This window comes from Halichondria panicea, chromosome 5 (assembly GCF_963675165.1).
Source record: "Halichondria panicea chromosome 5, odHalPani1.1, whole genome shotgun sequence".
Taxonomy (NCBI): Eukaryota; Metazoa; Porifera; class Demospongiae; order Suberitida; family Halichondriidae; genus Halichondria; species Halichondria panicea.
In genome coordinates, this window is record NC_087381.1 from 1238039 (window position 1) to 1252324 (window position 14286).

Here is a 14286-nt window from a genome sequence, read left to right on the forward strand (position 1 = left end):
TTACACACAATGAATATAATTATAGTAGTTCCCACTCCCACACTAGCAACTCATGAATAAACCACTATGCTTCCACACAATCTTCTCTACCCAAACTCACCCCATATAAGTATACAGTCTTTGTCTGCATGCAGTATTATAATTATATAGAAGTGCTTTAGCAATAGAACTAGTCCAAGGCTATAAGAGGCACTGACTCAGGTATCTGGCTATATACGCAAAGGAATGGATGAACTAGTTGACTATGAAGACAACAGTACAAACTGCATGAACTTCAGTACAAGCGAGATACAGAAGTTCAAATATCTCAGTATCTTCAGTATAATTGGCATACTGTTGCTATTGGTTCCCACATCGATACTGCAGCTTTTCTTTATCTACCGATACAAGTCTACATTTCTACACCGCCAATTTCTTTACGCAACAGCTGTTGTCATACTAATAAATATAATCTACATTGTATACCCGAGCAGTCTCAATGTTGGTTGCCCTTTGTTTTACCTGACTTTGGATAGTTTGAGTCGGTGCATAATCTATGTCGAAATGCTACAAATGACAACTATCCATCTTCTTCTATTGTACAAGCTCTGCAAACATGTGGTACATGTACCGAGAACTATGCAACGACTACAGGCACTTTGCTGCAATATTCGTCCACGGCTATGGCATGATGTGATGATAATGTGTATTCAATTTGCGCTTCCATTACCCGTACTAATATCTGAGTTTGTAGTGATGATGAAAACACATACCATTTACTTTGTATATGTGGAAAGGATTATCCTTATTAAACCTCTGCTGGCAGTCAACGTACTATTGGGCTTGACATGCACGGTGTTACTGGTGCTCTGGTTTTGTATACTGTGGAAAAGAAAATTGTTAAAAAACAAAGCGATATTTGTGTTCACTCAAATGGGTCACATCTTTTTTGTTTTAGTTGTCTTTTTAATCTGGAACATAATTTGTTTGTTTGCGATTATTAATCATGCTACTGTAGCACATTCTGCATTGCGAGCAATTGCTCCAGTATCCTTTGGTGTATACTTTCTCATGAGCATACCGAGTCTACAAAGGAAAGTCACTACGAAGGCCTATGTTCCTGTAACTAATCGCCACACTAACCCGCCCTCTACTAGAGTCAGCCTGCCTACAGATACAGCCGAACATGCTCCAAACTTTCTAAGCCCAAGTACAGCAGAACCTTCAGAAGTGACTCCGCTAGTGAACAATGAAACTCTTAGACTATTGTAAAAAAATGTTTGTGTTATAATTATTATTACATGCACACACAAGTATAAACGAAAGTAGTAAAGACAAAAAGAACAACAGAAAAGCTAATCCTGTTAAAGCCCATTGGCTTTATATCAGTTAATTATAAATCTAATACAAGCACGATAATTATATTTGTAGATGCACACACAATGAGAAACCCACTCTAATGAAAGCTACAAACAGATGAGTACTAGCTAGTCTAGCTCAGGCCTTATTCAGAAACTAGCAACTTCCTCCAAAACATGAATACAATTATTAGTTGTTGAATACAAGAAAGTTATACTGGTTCACACAGTCCTTCACTACTCAGGCTTCCTTCCTACTCCTAAACACAATGCATGTAGTAGCTGTATGCTGTGACTAAAGTCAAGACAATTCGGCAACTGCCAAGATACAATTCCAAGAATAGCAAAAGCTAATACCTATAGGTAAGTTATACGGGTAACAATAAATTTATAGTCTCAATACAATGCAATAAATCACTGCGGGTTTGCTTATGTATTGTATGATATTGATAAGAGGGTACTCTTGCTGACCTCTGACCCCAGGCTCGCCTGCAAAATAGGAGTAATTGAGGTAAAAAGGGACTTTTGCTGCATGATAAGACATTATAGGTGCGCCACAACATAACTTCGAAACCCCAGAGATAAGATATTGAGTAAGAGGTTATAATCACCTAAATTGTGTGCTTTAGTAGAGCATTAACTTTGAACTGAGCAGCTACACATGTACAGCACAAATATGGGCTCGAATGTGAAGATTAATGTATTTGTGTTACTGACGATTTCAATGTATGGAGGTCTATTCCTTGCTGTGTGGAATCTACATACCCAAAGTGCAAGTCTGAAGTATGAGAATGTAAACCTACAGAATCAAATTTCTGAATTGCGAGGCTTTGTCGGAGCTAATCCAAACCCCCACTCGAGTGATGAAGTCACGGTGATGGACACACTAAAGCGACTAACTCGACAATCCAGCTCCTCTCAAAGTGCTACTGATCTACTTGCTGATGCTCTGGCAGAATTAATTGAAAAGAAACTCTACACTATAATGGACTGTGCTAGAGATGACGCTGATAATTTAACCGACTGTTCGCTCAAGCCAGGCCCAAAGGGGGACAAGGGATGCCTGGGTGATCAAGGTAAAGAAGGCCCTCAGGGAATGAACGGAGAGCCTGGGGTCAAAGGACACATCGGCTACCCTGGTCATAAAGGGGAGGTGGGTCCAAAGGGTCCTACGGCGATCCCGGCCCAATGGGGCAAAGAGGGACTAAAGGAGATATGGGCGAGATCGGTCAACGAGGTGATACGGGTATTAAAGGCCAGCAAGGTTCGAAAGGACATTATGGTTTCCCTGGACACAAAGGCGAGAGTGGCGTTAAAGGAGATCGAGGCTTTGGAGGCAATAATGGACAAAAGGGAGAGAAAGGAATGATGGGAGTGCAAGGTTCACCGGGAACAGATAATACAGCAGTGACTACGGTAACCACACAATCACCAACTACTGGAGCAATGACTACACAACCACCAACTACTGAAGCAATGACTACACAACCACTAACTGTTCCCTCTGAGAGGTGTGGTGGTTCTGGATGGAGGAAGGTGGCATTCATTGATATGACTAATACTAGCCAAAACTGCCCTCAAGGACTAACACTGACTGGCTACTCAAAACAATCATGTGGTCGAACAAATCTAAATTGGAGGGCTTGTTCATCAGTCATCGCCTTTCCTGTTGGTGGGGGACAATACAGTCGAGTGTGTGGGAGAGCTAAGGCTTATCACTGGGGGTCCCTGAATTCCTTTGATGGGTATAACCGTGACTCACGCGGTATCAATGAACAGTACGTTGATAGTCTCGAATACCCGCCTCAACCTAAAAGCTTGAGTCTGGTCAAACTCACATATAAACTTTGTTCTGCACAGTCAGCAAAGTCAAGTGGGCTACACGCCCACAAGCATAGTGATAAAGCCACAAGCCACCGCATGTTAGGGACAGAACATACACAGAGGGCTATATCAGACAGTGTATCAATTAAGGCTAGGAGTTGAAAGCCTACGAGAAAAACACTGAGCTTGAAGCCATCATTGCACAGAGCTAGAGGGCCATGAAACCATGGTCGACGGTCACATTCACATAAATGAGCATTTAGGCTGTTAATTTCGACAAGGTGTTCCAAAGGTCCTGTTGCTAGTCTGGAGATCGAGTTCTAGTATCACATCCTTACAACTTTCTCCATGAATTTTCCTACGTCGCCTTCTGTCAGGGGCTATTAGTAACAATCCATGCTGCCGTACCGTGGCGGTTAGCTATAATGATATTCATGTAGACTATAATTTTATTCATGTGTCACACCCACTGTGGTCAATTAAATGTCCAAGAAATTCCTGGACACACTTGAACCAAACCTCAATGTGAGTTTGACCAGACTCAAGCTTTTAGGTTGAGGCGGGTATTCGAGACTAGTACGTTGATGGACTAAGTTTCACTCATGGAACACCCAGGACACACATTTGGACATTTGCAGCTGGTCACTATCAAGGATTCACGGGTGGAACTTATCCTCGTAGCAACCAACATTGCCCTTGTAACCAAGGTAACACATACGGCTCCCCTCCTTTTGTTGCAATTGCCATTGTATTTTGGACACTATTGTTCTAGCATCCTGTCTAAATATTTGTTCTATTTATATGAAAATTCAAATATTACTCAATCATTTTAACTACTGCGGAAATATTAATGCTATTATAGACTATTGTAGCTAGTGCGTGCGCAAGATCTTCGCTGAACTAGCTACCTTCACTGCACTGGTGCTGGTGAGTAATATTATTGTTTACCTGTTGGTTGAGCTCATGTAGACTTCTGTGGTAGATTCTATCCTGTGGCAGATCTCTCTAGTCACTGTTACAGGCCGGTACAAGTAACAACAAAATACTGAGCATGCAGTACTGCCAGCTCAGTATTTTGTTATTACTTGTACCGGCCTGTAACAGTGACTAGAGAGATCTACCACAGTAAATAATTATATAGAACAGTACAGTATAGTAGTGAGTTCTCAGTCATATTCTTCTCAGTCCTGTTTTAGTTACAATACTTTTACTAAATTAAATTTAACCTTCTTTCTTGGCTCTTTGTTGTCCGCTTCTTTTGTGCTTTCTTCTTTTGTTTTTTTGGCTCTAAATCCTAGCAACGTGTAGTCTGGATTTAAAACTTCTGACACCTGGACATCGTATATTTGGCTGAGCCTCACAACTTTCTTTAAATAGTTCTGGGCCTTTTTCTGAGACCCCATCGGAAAATAATGTGTTCCAGTATTGTCTGCTGTTGTAAAATAAAATTGTTTTCCCTCAGTTCCCATCTTTACTATCGACCCAATAGGAAAGGAGTTCCTGTGGTGCCTGATCTCTCATAAGTCGGAGTCGATGTAGTACGGGTACGGGTGGAAGTGGCAGCAATTTTCCATGACTCAATTCTTTCTCTGTTCTTTTTTGTATAGTAATTTACTGATTCACATGACAGTAATAGCATGCAATCAATGGTAGTAAAGTGTGTCAAATGAATAGAGATAAAATCTTTATGGTCACTAATTATTAATCTTCCAGCAGACCTGTTCATGCAGATCGACCTGTTATGGACTCGTCAAAGAGGCAACGACCTGAGAAAGGATACTATTCCTACCTCCATAATGTAAGCTCGGTTGACATGAACTTATCCAGCTTGCGGGAAGCACGAGATGTGAGAACCACTCTGAGCTGTAAGTCTGATGACAGTCTGCCAGAAGGGGTCTTCCTTGTTGAGAGGATAATTCATCATCGACTAACTAAGGTACGTAACATTTTAAATTTTGGAATATATATATAGACCAGATCTTGTTGTTGTAGTTTTTCACGCTATTTGTTGTAGTTCACGTAAGCTCACGTGAAGTTTTGGCAAATAGTATTACTGTAAAATACAAAAAACCACTTGAGGTAAGTGTAACAGTTTACAGCTAAACCACAACTTGGCCAAATCTCTATCTATAAGTACTAAGTTTGGGCTGTAGGAGTAGCTTGATTATGACATAAACTGCCTGTTCGTCTAGCTATTTTTAAAATTGTTGACTGAGAAACAGCCTGCTGCTGAACCAGTCTCCAATTCTCTGCCACAATGACATAGTACGCCACTTAACTCCTCTTGATAAGGATTAGTTTTTCATGGTTACCCAAAAACTAGTAGTTTATGCTGAATACTGTACTAGGTATAGCTAGATCTATATATCCACATAAAGATCTGAATCTTCTGTTCCAAAATTTAAACTTTGTCTCTTGCTCTATAGTATTGTGGTTTTCTTATGTAAACTGTTACACTTATCTCAAGTGGTTTTTTGAAATTTACTATTTTCTCCAAACTTCCAAGTGAGCTGCAAAGGGCAGTAGCAACCATGAGTATTTAGCCAATCAGATTTGAATGTTCTTATCTAAACTTTGCTACATGATTTTCTAAGTGAAGTACATGATTTTCTATTGAAGTACATGATTTTCTAAATTGGATAGAACATTTCCTCTAACCAATCAGATTGCAGTATTTATGACAAACATGATCTAAGCTAGGACGGTCATGAGCATGATAAGAAAGACATTCCTTAATTACGTGGGCAAGTTCAGTTGACTTAATTACAATGGAGTTCATCTTCTTCATTATTCTACCTAATGAGTATATATCGCTCTGTGTGCTCTGTGAAACAAGCCCATCGCGGAGGTCTGGAGCTACTTGAGTGTGTTCTTTTATGTAAATAACTTTCTGTTCCTCGGTCAGGCAGTACTTCTTAGCATGCTTTTCTTTACATGCCTTTCCAAAATCCACAATACATGGCCGGATACATTCTAACAAAGTAGTCCCTAATACTACGTTGTCTACTTTAAGATCATTGTGAAGAATACTCAGCTTGTGCATGTATGATAGACCATCACAAATTTGGATCAGTATTTGCATCCATGTCTTAGGGCTTAATTTAATTTCGTTAGTCAAATACAAGGCAGAATATAATGAAACTTGTTGCTGCTTCACGCTTATATTAGACATTACTAAAGCTCTCCTGGTGGAACAAATACCAAAACAGTGTGGTATAATTATAAGGGCTGGAATTTAATGTAAGTAATATACTGGCTTCATGCCTAATCGATTCGATTGAGGAGTCGGAAGTAAATGTTTTGACACAGACGTCAAAACACTCTTTAAAAATCATACGAGAGCATGTTCCAAACCGACCATTTCCTATATGAACATCACCACCCCCATCTGCTAAACATTTCTCACTTATCTCTGGAACTACAGTAACTCCTCGCATAATATCAGCATTCGTACACATTCTTGGAGTTGCCTTGGGTAGACTGATTGCACTCGTCTTCATGGCTGCTGTTAGCAACTTTAGTGGTCGTTGGTGACTGCAGGATGTTCCCAGAGTTCCTGTCCGTAATTGCTTAGCTCGATACACGTTGAGTTCCCTGTATGAACAATATTATTTTACTGGCTGTTAATCAGCAACTTACAGTTTATAATCTATTGCCTTCTTCTTCCAATTCTAAACATTTTTCTCGGCACATTCAAGGCTCTTCTTCTCCATACACAGCTGCTTGCCAATTTTGTCAACTCTAGCTTTTCGATTGAGCCTCTTGAGCTTGGATCTTGAGAATCTCTCTTTCTGCTGGTCAGCCATTTTGTAATAAGTCTAAGAGAACCAGAGGTCGCAAAATACCCGCCATAATGCGTCTGAGAAGTGTTATCATGTGCTATTGAATGAGTATTGTGGTTAATTTAGTGGGTGATAACACCGCAGCCTATTCACCCACCCACTCATATTGACATGGCTAATTAATTTTGTTACATAACAGCTCAAGGGACCTTTTGTTCCATTATCCCGGGCCTCCTAGCTATGGCAGTAAACAAGCAGTCCAGAAGAGCAGAGAGCCTGTCCATCACCATCTCAAATTCAGCAAAGAAGTACTCTGACTTCAGCCACACAGAACCACAAGTACAGCCAAACTTCTCTCTCTCTATTCCTATCGAGTTGCTGCATCATTGGTACATGAACAAGAAGGCAGAAGAGACATTCATTAGCTTAGTTAATAGCATGGTAACAATAGTTAAACTAGCACAAAGCGATCGTCTGGAGAAAAGGCTTGCAGAACAAGCTAGCAAGGTAGCAAGAAGGATACGGGGGCTAAAAGGAAGAAGGAGGTATGCCGTACTTGCTGGAGAATACAACCTCTTCGTGCTTGATGGAGAAGCAGAATCGTATTCTGAAATTAAGCAGCAACTATCCACTGAATCTCCACAGCCAACAACGATCCCCGAAGCAAGTAGACCTACCACAGCACACATCAATAAAGGCAAAAAAGTTCACGAGGTATCACCACAACAGGTAAAACGAAAGCTAGCACACTGTAAGAGCTCTGCAGAGCAAGCGCTTTGGTTTTGTGAATCATTCGGTCTTCAGCCAGAATCTTTAGAGCTACGCAAACAGACAGGATCTCCCATCAAATTCAATTTTTTATCTAGCCCATCTCACAAGCCACAACATCAAACGCCAGCTCTTTCACCAAGCGATTCTGCGAGGGTACAGCAAGCTCTTTATGTACTTGACAGGTTTGCTGTGAGTGATGAAGCTTATCATGAATTGAGCGTCGCATCTGATTTACCACCACTGTACCGAATCAAGGATGCTCGCCTCTCAATTAACAACTCTCTGGACATCCGGCATCTCGAAGGTCCTTATCCTGGTGCTTATAGACCACCGAAAGCTGCAATCCAGGAAGAGCTAGCTAAGATCGTAAGTAAAGAAGAAATTATACACTATTATTATGAATTATTTTAGGTTCATTCAGGGAAAGCTATCACCCAACCAGTAAAAGTAAAACTCAGTGGTGACGGAGCCAGATTCACAAGATCATCCAATATCATACTTCTCTCATTTGCATTTCCAGAAATTCAAGACAATGTTTTATCAGGCATGGGTAAGCTTAACAATAAAAATATTAAACGAGAAAGTGGTGAAAATATTTTTATATTGACATTCATACAGGCAATCATACTTTTGCTGGCCTAAAAGCCGAAGAGTCGTGTGAAACAATTAGTTCAGGACTATCTGAGGTATTGAAGGAGTTGAACGACATCATTTCACACCCACTACTCACTGTTGATGAAACAGAGTACCGCCTTGAGTTTTTCCTGGGTAGTGATTACAAGGTGAGAATGTATAGTTAATTACTGACTATAAAAATTACATTATTAGTTTCTTTTACTGAGTATGGGCCTCAACAAAGCAACCTCTATATGTACGCTTGTGTCTGGTGTATACCATCAAGAAGGATGAAAGGTATATCTATAATTATTATGCTTAAACCTAGCTTCCCCATTTGCCGCTATAGGTGGGATATGTCAAAGGATAGGGCTGACTACACCGTAACAAATGCAAGAACATTGAGTTCCCTACAAGCAAAAGGCGCACTTCCCAGCAGTAAACCAGCAAGTGTACGACTAGGATCAATTACAACACCACTACTGAACATAGAGCCAGACCATATAATACCCGATGAGCTACACCTACTCCTACGTATAGCTGACGTTTTAACAAGAAATCTCATTCTAGAGATAGTGGCATCTGCTAAACAAGACAGACAAGGAAACGCACATATACTCACTCACCTACAAACACTACAGACGATCGTTAAAGACTGTGGTATCACGTTCAGGGTATGGGAAGCAAGGGGTCCAGATGGCAAAGCTTCTGGACATTACGAATGGACATCACTGCAGGGGAACGACACCAAGAAGTTTCTGGAACGTCTCCCAGTGAGGTTTGCTGACCTACTGAAGGAAGAAATTCAAGCTAAAATGGCCCAACTTTGGACAGTGAGTACTAATTAAATCTCCCTTCGCATTTTACAAACATAATTATTTATATGGTCTGGCTCTATAGGAATTTCTCTCTTTGTATAATATGGTTTCTAGCTGGACTCCACCTCCCAGTGAAGTGGTTGAGCAAAAGGTATAGTGTTAGTTTACTAGTAGGGAGAACCATTGTATCTAATTTACTATAATCTATCATGATAGGCGAAAGACTGGATAAGGCTTTTCTTGAGCTTGAAGCACAAGTGTCAAGGGTTTCAGGAAAAGAATATTACGCCCTATATGCACACACTGGTCTTTCACTTCCCTTACTTTATTTCAAAATACGGAAATGTCAAGATGTTTAGTGGACAAGGTGAGTTCAAGTGTAAAGAGATAACATTTTAATCACCTTTTTCTCTAGGGGTGGAGAAAAATAATGATGACGCCAAGAGACACTACTTCTCCAGTAATCTGCATGACCCAGTGGGGGAGGTTTCTGAAAGCTGAAGCGAGAATAGACGAGACATCACAATTTAAGCGAAAGAAACGAAAGTACATCCGAAAAACTCCATTAGATTTAGTAGACATGAACAAACAGCCACGACTTGACTCTGAATCATGATTAATTCTACCCAACATAATAATATAGTATACTATATATCCTGATAGATTGTAGACCTTTACTATCTTCAAGTAAATAACTGCTAGCCTATACTTACTTGCAGCCATATACACTCACTTTACATTGCTGGTACATTGCGATTAACAGGGAATTCCCCTAATTAGTGGCTCTACACAGCTCTTAGGTATGTGTAGATAATGCGATAAGTCATTGATAATTGTGGATTTTTTGACAAAACTGGACACATTTTGGAACCGCTTAGTCCACTTTATATCGAGCAGCAGCCGCTTTAAGCAGCAGAGTAGGCCGTATATTTTTGCTGGCAATCGGCAAAAATGAAAATATATGTGTAAGAATGCCGCAAATCAAACACAAAAATACAAAATAATCAAATTTTACAATACAATACACGAGACAAGCGCTGAAACATTGGTTGATGTCTCATGTAAGATGGATCCATAAAGAGTGAATAATTACAGAGTCCCACCTACGCAATAATTACATACAGTGTTTACAGTGATGCCAGTGTTCGCAGTGATGCCAGTGTTCGCAGTGCTGCCAGTGTTCACAGTGATGCCAGTGTTCACAGTGATCCCAGTGTTCACAGTGATGCCAGTGTTCGCAGTGATGCCAGTGTTCGCAGTGATGCCAGTGTTCGCAGTGATGCCAGCGTTCGCAGTGATGCCAGTGTTCGCAGTGATGCCAGTGTTCACAGTGATGCCAGTGATGCCAGTGATTACAGTGTTTACAGTGATTACAGTGTTGCCAGTGTTCACAGTGATACCAGTGTTCGCAGTGATGCCAGTGTTCACAGTGATGCCAGTGTTCGCAGTGATGCCAGTGTTCGAAGTGTTCGCCAGTGTTTACAGTGTTGCCAGTGTTCGTAGTGATGCCAGTGTTTCCAGTGATGCCAGTGTTCACAGTGATCCCAGTGTTCACAGTGACGCCAGTGTTCGCAGTGATGCCAGTGTTCGCAGTGATGCCAGTGTTCGCAGTGATGCCAGTGTTCGCAGTGATGCCAGTGTTCGCAGTGATGCCAGTGTTCACAGTGATGCCAGTGATGCCAGTGATTACAGTGTTTACAGTGATGCCAGTGTTTACAGTGATTACAGTGTTGCCAGTGTTCACAGTGATGCCAGTGTTCGTAGTGATGCCAGTGTTCACAGTGATGCCAGTGTTCGCAGTGATGCCAGTGTTCGCAGTGATGCCAGTGTTCGCAGTGTTCGCCAGTGTTTACAGTGTTGCCAGTGTTCGTAGTGATGCCAGTGTTTCCAGTGATGCCAGTGTTCACAGTGATGCCAGTGTTCACAGTGATGCCAGTGTTCGCAGTGATGCCAGTGTTCGCAGTGATGCCAGTGTTCGCAGTGATGCCAGTGTTCGCAGTGATGCCAGTGTTCGCAGTGATGCCAGTGTTTGCAGTGATGCCAGTGTTTACAGAGTTGCCAGTGTTCACAGTGATACCAGTGTTTACAGTGTTGCCAGTGTTCACAGTGATACCAGTGTTTACAGTGTTGCCAGTGTTCACAGTGACGCCAGTGTTCACAGTGATCTCAGTGATGCCAGTGATACCAGTGTTTGCAGTGATGCCAGTGTTTGCAGTGATGCCAGTGTTCACAGTGATACCAGTGTTTACAGTGTTGCCAGTGTTCACAGTGACGCCAGTGTTCACAGTGATCTCAGTGATGCCAGTGATACCAATGTTTGCAGTGATGCCAGTGTTTGCAGTGATGCCAGTGTTCACAGTGATACCAGTGTTAACAGTGTTGCCAGTGTTCACAGTGATACCGGTGTTTACAGTGTTGCCAGTGTTCACAGTGACGCCAGTGTTCACAGTGATCCCAGTTATGCCAGTGATACCAGTGTTTGCAGTGATGCCAGTGTTCACAGTGATGCCAGTGTTTGCAGTGATGCCAGTGTTCACAGTGATGCCAGTGTTTACAGTGACGCCAGTGTTCACAGTGATCCCAGTGATGCCAGTGATACCAGTGATACCAGTGATACCAGTGATATGCCAGTGTTTGCAGTGATATCAGCGTTTCCAGTGATGCCAGTGTTCACAGTGATGCCTGTGTTTCCAGTGTTCACAGTGATGCCAGTATTTCCAGTGTTTCCAGTGTTCACAGTGATGCCAGTGTTCGCAGTGATCCCAGTGATGCCAGTGATACCAGTGTTTACAGTGTTCACAGTGATGCCAGTGTTTGCAGTGATGCCAGTGTTTGCAGTGATGCCAGTGTTCACAGTGATACCAGTGTTTACAGTGTTGCCAGTGTTCACAGTGAAGCCAGTGTTCACAGTGACGCCAGTGTTCACAGTGATCCCAGTGATGCCAGTGATACCAGTGTTTCCAGTGATGCCAGTGTTCACAGTGATGCCTGTGTTTCCAGTGTTCACAGTGATGCCAGTGTTTTCAGTGTTCACAGTGATGCCAGTGTTCGCAGTGATCCCAGTGATGCCAGTGATACCAGTGTTTACAGTGATGCCAGGGTTTATAGTGATACCAGTGTTTACAGTGATGCCAGTATTTGCAGTGATCCCAGTGATGCCAGTGATACCAGTGATACCAGTGTTCACAGTAATACTAGTGTTTCCAGTGATGCCAGTGTTCACAATGATGCCAGTGTTCACAGTGATCCCAGTGATGCCAGTGATGCCAGTGATGCCAGTGTTCACAGTGATACCAGTGGTGCCAGTGTTCACAGTGATGCCAGTGATGCCAGTATTTGCAGTGATGCCAGTGTTCACAGTGTTCACAGTGATACCAGTGATGCCAGTGATACCAGTGATGCCAGTGTTTCCAGTGATGCCAGTGTTCACAGTGATGCCAGTGTTTCCAGAGATGCCAGTGATGCCAGTGATACAGTGTTTACAGTGAAGCCAGTGTTCATAGTGATACCAGTGTGATGCCAGTGCATGGATTACAGTGTTGTAGCTCAAAACATATCCAGGGGTATTGCCAGTGTTTTAGTATTTACATGAATGCAGTTCACTGTTCACAGTGATGCCATGGAGTGTTCTATACACATTCGATCACCAGTATATGTACTGAGTGTGTAATACTTTGCATGTATACATGCATTCACGAAAAATTAGCAATTAACTTCTATTCCACTTGTACGTCAGCATTACATTAAAAAGAGGAAATTCGACTTGATGAAGTATTGACTGGGCATCACATGGAATTGCTAACATTTGTAATAGATTGTAGTTATGCTCTCGATCGCCGTTTCCCCAGCGAATCCCAGATTATTTTAGTGGGATGTCAAGTTTAAAAGCACTTTGTTGCAACCATGCAGAGCATTTGTGTATAGACTGTTGATATTGTCAGAATCAAGTGTCTGTGGGATACTACAACTTCATATAGGGTATAATTCAGGTCCCATGGGGACTACTCCAGATGGAAGCTATAAACTGTGAATTTCATAATGTTGATGCACAACACATGACTAAACTGATAAGGTACAAGATAAAAGACACACACCAATACACCCAATGGTTTTCCTGTGAGAGTGCTTTTTCATACTAATCTTATGAAGGGTGTGGTGTCCCTTCTAGGGCATAGGTAGACTTCTAGCAACTAGCATAATTGAGAATATAATAGAGCACTAAATTAGCATAAGTTGACCCTCAGAGTGTATACCTAATTTCACATCTTATAATGTAGCTATAGATAGACATCTATTACTGTACTGTATATAGCACTATAGCCACTAGGCAGGCATGGAGGAATAATTTCTCTTTCGGCACTAGAGGATTATATTTCATGCACTTTCTGTATAAATGTTACCTCAATAGCCTCTGTTCTGGGCCAATTTTTTTTAATAGAACGAAGTTGAAGCTATATATAGAGACAACGAGGCTGGGAAAGAGGCTACCTCAGGTAGTGCTATCACAAATAAATTGATGTCTTTAAACTGGAATAATGGGTAGTGACACCGTACACCAAACAGGCTGACTTTTTGAGAATAGTCAATTATTATTATAGGCAAAATAAAAAGCATAATTTGCCAGGGTGGTCATTGCTATCTTATGAAGGTGTGTTTTCATATAATTATATAGAGGGTATACTTTCAATTGCAATATTCTACTTTCTTAAGTAGAAGCTAGGTTCTACTGCAAGTCCTGCCTACTAGAAGTGATGTTTATTATAGTACAGTATTTGTTATTGTTTATCACCTCAATGTTATTAGTTCATAATATCAACTGCAGGCCTGTCCTCACACAGGGGCAAACACCAAACGCTACAAGAATATATTCTGGACAGGCAAACGCTACAAGAATATAATAATATATATATATTCTTGTAGCGTTTTGGTGTTTGCCCCTGTGTGAGGACAGGCCTGCAGTTGATATTAGGAACTAATAAACCACAGTTTTAATAACATTGAGGTGATAAACAATGCTACAAGAATATACTACATTCGGTGTGCTATAGAATAATAGCTTGATCGATTTTCAAAGCCCTTTCAAGATAATCATATTTCGTTTACTTGGATCACGGTACACATACATGCACAAGTCCAATA

The 14286-nt window shown here is 41.3% G+C and overlaps 2 protein-coding genes and 1 long non-coding RNA gene across 11 annotated transcripts; 2 read left to right on the forward strand and 1 right to left on the reverse strand.

Annotated features, from left to right (window-relative positions):
* Positions 1–1681: 1681 nt before the first annotated feature.
* On the forward strand, positions 1682–9612 carry LOC135336537 (uncharacterized). 9 transcript variants are annotated; one of them, XM_064532386.1, is made up of 11 exons: positions 3992–4088; positions 4651–4705; positions 4875–5097; positions 7143–8080; positions 8126–8264; positions 8333–8496; positions 8543–8626; positions 8679–9162; positions 9230–9298; positions 9364–9514; positions 9563–9612. In XM_064532386.1, exons 4-7 carry the CDS (start codon positions 7184–7186, stop codon positions 8621–8623), a joined length of 1281 nt encoding a protein of 426 aa, XP_064388456.1. In that variant the 5' UTR covers positions 3992–4088; positions 4651–4705; positions 4875–5097; positions 7143–7183; the 3' UTR covers positions 8624–8626; positions 8679–9162; positions 9230–9298; positions 9364–9514; positions 9563–9612. The 9 variants fall into 9 exon arrangements, with proteins under 9 accessions (XP_064388461.1, XP_064388454.1, XP_064388462.1 ...); XM_064532385.1 differs by having other exon boundaries at positions 4878–5097; XM_064532390.1 differs by having other exon boundaries at positions 4892–5097.
* Positions 1750–2720, forward strand: LOC135336599 (collagen alpha-1(XVII) chain-like). The gene has a single exon (XM_064532463.1). It carries the CDS (start codon positions 1999–2001, stop codon positions 2704–2706), a length of 708 nt encoding a protein of 235 aa, XP_064388533.1. The 5' UTR covers positions 1750–1998; the 3' UTR covers positions 2707–2720.
* On the reverse strand, positions 8228–9636 carry LOC135336639 (uncharacterized). Its single transcript, XR_010394857.1, has 3 exons — positions 9551–9636; positions 8956–9120; positions 8228–8478 (listed from the first exon to the last, which is right to left on the reverse strand). It is a non-coding gene; the product is annotated as an uncharacterized LOC135336639 (long non-coding RNA).
* Between the last annotated feature and the right edge of the window lie 4650 nt (positions 9637–14286).

Bases quoted from the DNA above. Each gene is read 5' to 3' on its own strand.
- LOC135336599 (XM_064532463.1), top strand. From the start codon at position 1,999: ATGTACAGCACAAATATGGGCTCGAATGTGAAGATTAATGTATTTGTG.
- LOC135336537 (XM_064532391.1), top strand. From the start codon at position 7,184: ATGGCAGTAAACAAGCAGTCCAGAAGAGCAGAGAGCCTGTCCATCACC. The intron at 8,081-8,125 runs GTAAGTAAAGAA...GAATTATTTTAG, and splicing joins AGGAAGAGCTAGCTAAGATC to GTTCATTCAGGGAAAGCTAT. The intron at 8,497-8,542 runs GTGAGAATGTAT...TTACATTATTAG, and splicing joins TCCTGGGTAGTGATTACAAG to TTTCTTTTACTGAGTATGGG.